This window comes from Cryptotermes secundus, unplaced genomic scaffold (assembly GCF_002891405.2).
Source record: "Cryptotermes secundus unplaced genomic scaffold, Csec_1.0 scaffold215, whole genome shotgun sequence".
NCBI lineage: Eukaryota > Metazoa > Arthropoda > Insecta > Blattodea > Kalotermitidae > Cryptotermes > Cryptotermes secundus.
Genome location: NW_019743150.1, coordinates 625472 through 633280, shown reverse-complemented (window position 1 = coordinate 633280; position 7809 = coordinate 625472). Strand labels below are relative to the sequence as shown.

The 7809-nt window shown below is 33.7% G+C and overlaps 1 protein-coding gene across 2 annotated transcripts in view; it reads left to right on the top strand.

The window, feature by feature from the left end:
- Window positions 1-5744, top strand: part of LOC111873805 (nicotinamide/nicotinic acid mononucleotide adenylyltransferase 1) — a 17626-nt gene extending 11882 nt beyond the window's left edge. Inside the window, exon 7 of one of the 2 annotated variants that reach the window (XM_023868784.2) lies at window positions 3894-5744. In XM_023868784.2, the coding sequence (XP_023724552.1) occupies window positions 3894-3923 (30 nt within the window). In that variant the 3' untranslated portion in view covers window positions 3924-5744. The remainder of the gene's footprint in view (window positions 1-3893) is intronic. The other variant, XM_023868786.2, reaches the window with a different exon arrangement.
- The last annotated feature ends 2065 nt before the right edge of the window (window positions 5745-7809 follow it).

Genomic DNA, 7809 nt, shown 5'->3' with positions numbered 1-7809 from the left:
TGCCACGTCACAGTAGGACGTTGATTACGGTTACGTTAGCGTTGCGCGTTACGTCACCGCGGAGGGGAGTGGCGGGGAGCGCTACGTTACCGTGGAGAGGAGGGTGGAGGGGGGTTCTCAGTCGCGCAACATGTTACAATACTATACGTCAAGTGATAAAATAGTGTACCAGGATGATAAAGTACAACATTATGACTGATATTATGCACTGGACATTATCTTGGTGTATATTAAACTAAACCACAGAATACTCATATACCAGTATGTTACAACAGCCTGTTTCTATCTCCAGAGATAAATAATACAGTGGATTTCAAATATTTATTATTTATATGCTTCCTCTATGTGCCATTCATAAAGTAAATTGACAGAATAGAGTATATACTTTCTCTCTGGTGCCAAATATATTTAATAATAAGTGAATCTTTTTTATAAAACTAATTACTATCAGTCTGAATATAAATAACTATTTTTATCACTACCTCTTATTCTTTCTGTCATTTATCATTTTCAAATTGATGTACTCTGTTTAGATGTAATACTCTTATATACTTTCAGCTTTAAAGTGACTGTTACGTGCCACAATTTTAGCAATAAAGTAGCTTATTTTAGGAACAGTTCTAGTTATGAGATAGTTATCTTGTGATAGTTATCCTATAGGTTAAATAGAAGTTGAGACAGTTAATCATGATGGTAAATGTCATTTGTAAAATGGAGCGCTCCTGATTCCACTCGTTTTTCACAGAATCTTGAATCATAAACATTGAATAATTTTGGAATATCCTCTTTTTCATTGATATGCATTATAAAAGGAACAGTTTCTACTGATTTTATTTTCACAGACCATAAGTAAGATAGTAAGTAAAGATAAAATAATTTTAAATTTAAGCACTGCTCAAGGGAAACTGTTGACTGAACGCCGAGCCTGGTTTTCATAGCATGGTTCTTTTAAATGCTCATTAACTATTTCTAGCTTCTGTTACCATTACATTATTTTATGGGAAGATTAATTAAAAATCTTCAGCATTTTTATTTGTTAGTGAAGACATTAGATATGCCTGCCAAACAATATGGTCAAATGGTTCTCATTCCTAAAGTAAGTACATGGAGCTGTGTCTTTGAGAAGCTAATTATCGCCCACTTAGTCTAGAAATTCCCCGCTTTTTATGGAACCCAAAGGTCTATTAGGTTATCACTTTCTACTTCATATTATGGACACCCTGGGCCAACTATCATAACAGGAAGTGCTTGATGAGCTTTTACCATTTTCACTGCTAAATACCACAATAATATGTACCTTCAAATAGTTTATGCCTGTCTTTGAATCCCTGTCTCCCCATCATTCAGCACTGCATAACCAATGAGTTGAAACAGCACTGCTGAAGAATCTAAAGATCGATCAAATTCTGTTATTTTTGGAGCTCGGTGAGAATAAATAATAAAATGAAGGGATCATTTAATTACTCTGTGTGGCATGTTCATAATTGATTCGTTTACTAAATGATTCAGAATGTACGGAAGTTAACTTATACTTAATTGGCAGTTTTCTTTCCTTCTAAAAAAAAATATGTGCAACTACTTTCATGGTCAATTTTAGCCTCAAGATCAGAACACACAATGCACCAGCAAATATGTGACTTTTTATAACGTTGGTAATATGCATCAGCTGTCAGGCAGTATGTGTACTGGCTGAAAATAAAAGTTAATCCTTTTAAGGGCAGTACTTAACAGATCTTTCTAAGTGCAACTGATACCACATCATAGAACAATTGAAAAAGTATCACAAAATTATTATTCTGTGTAAGTCATGGCAATTACATTAAATCTTCTTGGGCAGCCACCCATTTCAGTAAGAATAAAACTCCTGTGCTCTAAGCACTTTCTCCTCTCCCCATCGCCACAGTGACAGCATGAGGGACACATTTGATTGGTTGTTTGTGTGCATGTATTTTTGTAGTTCGACTAGTTCCTGCTTCACATTTTGATGACTGTTTTCTACTTATGGCAGAACAGGAAGCCGACCAGTGACCATATTGGGAATAATCATTTATGTTTGCCTGGAGCATACAGGTCTGAGGAGCTAGAAGTCACAGATGGAGTTTCAAATTGTCAGGTTTCTTAGAAATTGTATTCTTAAAGAAAATGGCTATTTAGGTAGGCTATGTGAATTCTCTAGCTGTAGAATGAATTTAAGACACTTATTTTGGGAAGGGAATTTCATTGTGGTTATTTAGTGAGTGGACAGAAGGCAGTAGTTGGTGGACACACATCTAGTCCAGATCGGGCTGAAGGTTAGTATTTAGATAACAATGTAAACTGAATGAAAAATGGCTGATTCTTTTTTCCCCCTGCTATCAAAAGTAATGTGTAAGGTGAATGTATTTCTGGCAACTTTCTGATATGGTGAACATTCACCTGAATAACCTGACTGTGCTACAAGCTGGGCAACTGATGAAACAGGGCTCAAATCCTATTAGGAGCAAGAGATTTTCTCTTCTCCATAACATCCAGACTGGCTTATTTTTTTACTTTACCAAGCATGTTAATCCTAAAGTAATTCTTAGAGCTTTGCTCTGAGCTTGTGTAAGTGTGTTTATAGTCAGTCTAATTAAGCCTAGTTCTTGGACCACAAAGAATGTGCTCTCTCAAACTAACACACAGGCATTCGATAATTTGTGTTATTCATAATTTCATTGCTAGATGATTGAGAAAAAATTGGCTCTGAAATTATGAGTTTAATTCCTAGTTGATGTGATTGGTCACTCAAGAAGAACTCATCATATTCTCTAGAATGTTGGAACTTACAAACTTTTTACAAGAAATCTTGCAGAAACAGAATGTCATATCTCTTACTCACCTTCATTCACTTGCCTCTTTGAATTAGGTCACGATTATGACCTTCATTTTGGAGGGTACAATTAAGGTAGGCTTATAGAAGATAGACTGTGGGCAGGTTAATGCTTTACCTCTGATCATATTAAAATAACCAGTAGATTTTCAGAAAATGTAGTTTGATGTTTTTGGAGTGAAAATATTCATTTAAATGCATTGCTCACACTTAAAATCTATAATAAGCATAATTGTTTATGCATTTTTATTAACAAAGTATACAAACTCAACTAACATTGGAAAGCACTCTCCATCTGCATGTTTTTCCCTCAAGAATACTGACTGAATTTCAATTAAATTTAATAAGTTGTAAGGAAATTTCATTTTGTTCAATACTGGTTCAATATAACCCCGCCTCACAAAAATCTAAAATCTGTCAGTTTTCTGGGAAGCATAACAAACAACTGGTAAAACATGCAGTATAAACATTTAAGTTATACTACTTTAATTTATTCCAGGGGGATGTGGTAGCATAGTTACTTGAGGCACTATGCTACAAGCTGGAAGGTCACGGGTTCGAGTCCCGATGAGGTGGATTTTTTTCAATTTACTTAATCTTTCCATCCGCACTATGGCCCTGCAGTCGACTCAGCCTCTAACAGAAATGAGTACCAGGAATCTTCCTGGGGGGTAAAGTGCAGCCAGGGCATAAGGCTGACAACCTGACCGCCATCCTATGGGCCTTCATGGCCTGTTACAGGAATAGCTTTACTTTTTTATGTTTAGTTTCGTTTATATCAATTTTTATTGTTGTGTATATTAATGAAGTACAAGAAAAAATAATTTAAATCCTTAGGCAATGCAATATCTACTGCTAATAGTTCTGCATCTATAGATTTGTATCTGCAGCAGGTCAATGTCAGGATCAGTAATGTATTCAAAACTGGAGAACTCATTAGGAAACTACATACACCTTTTTGTGTTGTAGGTGAGTGTTTGTGTCCATGTAATTCTACATTTGCAGCAGTAATGGCGTGTTGCATGTGTTGTCTGTGTTGTTACAGGGGCTGAGCAGACCTGCATGCCTACTGTAAGAGATCTGGTTCTTCTGATTGGAAAATGTAGTCGACCCCTGAGCAAGCCTGCCATTGTTGCTTCTACTTTGCCTGCTCTAGTGTGATGATGATGATGATTCTTACCATTTAATGGACGTTGTTCCCAACAGCCAGTCTTATACAAATTATTAATGTCAAATCTAAACATGTATTTATATATAATGGGATAGGCAACAGGGTCTAATATGTGAATTTGTTTTATTATGAAGAGCAGAGGTACACCCTGATTTACGCTGTAGTCACAAGGGAAAATTGTATAATGCAAAACACTTAAATCTACATGCTTTTCTGTAAACTCGTGTTAAAAAATGGGATTTGAGATCCTGAATGATATTTTTCAGTGGTAATGTTGGCAATTTGATACTTCCTGGTTATTTATAATTAATATATAAAACACTGTAATAACATAAAAAAGGTATTTAAACATATAAATATGACATTAAATAATAAGTTAACATCAGAGGATACTGTGTCCTTTAATACTAATACTTGTAAGAAATATCAAAAGAACAATCAGGGTATTACTGTACTGTTAATGAGCAATACATATATTCAGTTTCATTTTCTTTCTACCTTCTTTCATTCCTTCTTGTTTTCAGTAGTAAAAGAATTCTGCACTCTTAACAATTAGGCCATGTTTTTGTCTGAATGACTGACTGAATTCCTGCTCAGAACAATATGAATAGGAAGTAACTGTCATAACTGATTCTCTTAAAATCTTGTACTAACTTTCAACTTTCAGTTTAAATAATTTCCATTTATTATAACTAAGTCTGCATCTGTTTCAAGTACCATATTTTCTGGTGTATAAGGTGCAGTTCTTTTACCTTAAAAATGGCCCTAGAAATTACAGTGCATCTTAAACACAGGGAATTAATGATGAAAATGAAACACATCTGTATTTCATCTTATTTTGTTTATTACATAATTCAGAATTATTTACTTTCATTAATACTAAATAAATATATTCCAAGTAATAAATTTTGTTTGCTAAATAAGTAATTAAAAAAATAATTTCTCCTCCCTAAACCATTATGTGGATCTTACACACCCACAAATACAGTATATTCTAAGAACCACAAAACTTTGTCAGAAAGGTAAGATCTGTGTTTAATCCAGGTTTTCATGTATTACCTTCATATAATGCATTCTTATTAGTCACATTTTTTAGATGACAATTATCTGTCAGAACTTGGCGTATACATAAAAAGGTCGCACTTAGAGGAACATGTTGAAGATTTTAGATAACACATTTTATAATATTTTAAGCTTTGCACAAAACTGCAGAGAATTAATGTAATATAAATATTATAAGCTTTGTATTATGAAAAGCTTTGAGACCAAATATGCAAATGCTTACTGTTATTCACTTAAATGTTTATGCAAATCAGAAGTAATACAGTTTTATACCTTTTTATATATGCACATATTTTAATTATTTGCAGACTGCCAAGAACACTTGCATTCATAGCCTCGTATGGCAGAGTTAAGAAAGACTGGATGTTGGGAACATTCATTCCTATTTTCAATCTTGACTGAAACCCTTTGGAATGAAAGTAGCCAAATACTAGCATCCTATTACCTTTGATGTTTGTACATGAAAACAAATATCCTAAGCTTTGATTAAATTAGATGCAGAGTAGATGTGTAAGAAGTTGCATGCTAAGAGACACAAGAAAACTTACTAGAGCATAAGAGGCCATGGTTAGAATGGATTTCATCACAAGATTTTTTTATTTAAATACAGAACATTTCAATTTTTAAATTCATAGTAATTTGTTATTAAAGGATGAATAATTATTGTTGTTATTTTATTTTATTATCATTATTATTATTACAACTTTAAACACAGAGTAGAGAATAAAGGCATGATTTGTCACAGAATATAAATATAATTTTGCATGTCTTGCAAAATGTGTTTAAAATAGTCTACAAACTGGATGGCAAACACATGATCCATAAAAGGTCAATAATCTAGGAAAACATGTGTTTTAATCTGTTGAAGAGAACTTTTGTATCTTTGTTTTTTAAATTTTATTGTAAATTTAGGTATATTGAACTTAACCTCACTATACATATATTTTACAGTAAAATCTCAAAATTAAAGGCCTCAGTTACTTTCTTTTGTTAACGTTTAGCAATGTGTGGAATTCAGACTTAACTTTGACATGAAATCAGTTCACTTTTAACACATCCCTTCACTTGTGGAAAAGTCTATTATAAACTTTCGTATTTAGACTTAAAATGAGGACTCCTATCACAGTGATTTATAACATATTAATGTGAAGGTCACAGAAGATGTAACCAAAGAAGTCATCTGTTGGCTGTAAACTGCATTACATATAAATATTTATTATTGTTATTTGTACCCAAGAATGAAAATAAATTATCTTCACACTTTTGCATAACATAAATCAGAGTTGTGTATCATAATTTTGAGGGGTAATGTGTTAATTGTGAAATAAAATTTATACGTTCATATTTTACATTTATGGGAAGATGAGTGGCTTTTCATGTGGTTATAGTGGATGATACATTGCAAATTTATAGGCTGAATTATTTTCATACTTCGTCCATTTTTATTTCCTTTATTATGTCTGCAAAGTCTATTTCAAATTTCAGATATGAAGTTCACAAAAATGTGGTCTGCTACGGGCATCAAGTAAACTGAAAACTTAATAAATAAGTTATATATCCTAAGGATATTTTCTTTTATTCAAAGATTGCATTTTTCAGCCATGCTTTGGATTGACCCAAGTCTCTCTTGTTCTCCACGTAGGTATTCTGCCATCTGAGCTACTGGAATTATGCACTTCAGGACAGTATAACATTCACCTACAATTGGTTGACATTATAGCCTTGAGTAATATTTCTTAGCTTGAAGAGAATAAAACGTTTGTCTTTCATGGTAGGATTGAACCCCAACCCCTGAAGGTGTTACGCCAGTTAAAATGAATTTACAAATGTGAGGTTGACAGAATTTTCTTGTACAGCACCTTTAATTTGAAATAAAAGTATATAAAATGTTTGTATTTTTAGAGGAAATCTTCGGCAGATTTATTTTGAAGTAGCAGAATTTGCATAGGTGAAGACTGACAAATTTTCCATTCACATATTAAACACATTTCTCCCAAACTCATAAAGTGACAGACATGATTACTTTTAGCGTGGAAAACAGGTTCTTCTTGAAGTTACTTTCAAATCCACTACTAATATTTTTCAACACTTCAATGCGGCAGTGTACTAAAATATAAGAGCAGTGACTTCTGGACTGCTACAAAATATAAACTTGTGTGTGCCTGTATATATCAGGCTTGTTCAATTGAAACTCATTCAGGATTTGGGTGAAAAACAGGTTGTTGAAAATGGTCTCTAATGGTTTTGAGGCAGGCAACCTGATGGATTTATTCTGCAAAGTACTCCTTGCTGCTGGTGAAATCACTGGTGCCTTTTCATCTTCATCTGATTTCAGTATAGACCTTGTGATGCTTTCTTCAGGGGGCCAAACATATGGAAATCACATAGTGACCTGTATGGGGGATAGTCTGTAATTTGTTAAGTTTACTTTTCTGTTCTTGTTTTTAGTCCCCTTTTTACTATGGCTTCCATTGCATGAAATGTAGTGTGTCCTAGGAAGTTTGAGGCATGTGGGGATGGGCCTTATCCTGCAACACTGTGACACCCCCTTCAGCATACTAGGACATTTTCTCTCAATGGTGATATGAAGAACTCAGATGATTCCACATTAATACTATGTGTTGGTGGTGTCACAGTGGACAACCCTCAAAACCAGGAATATAAATGACATCTTATTGGTCCTGTTTGGATGAATTAAACACCTTGAATGCCAGAATTTAACCATGTC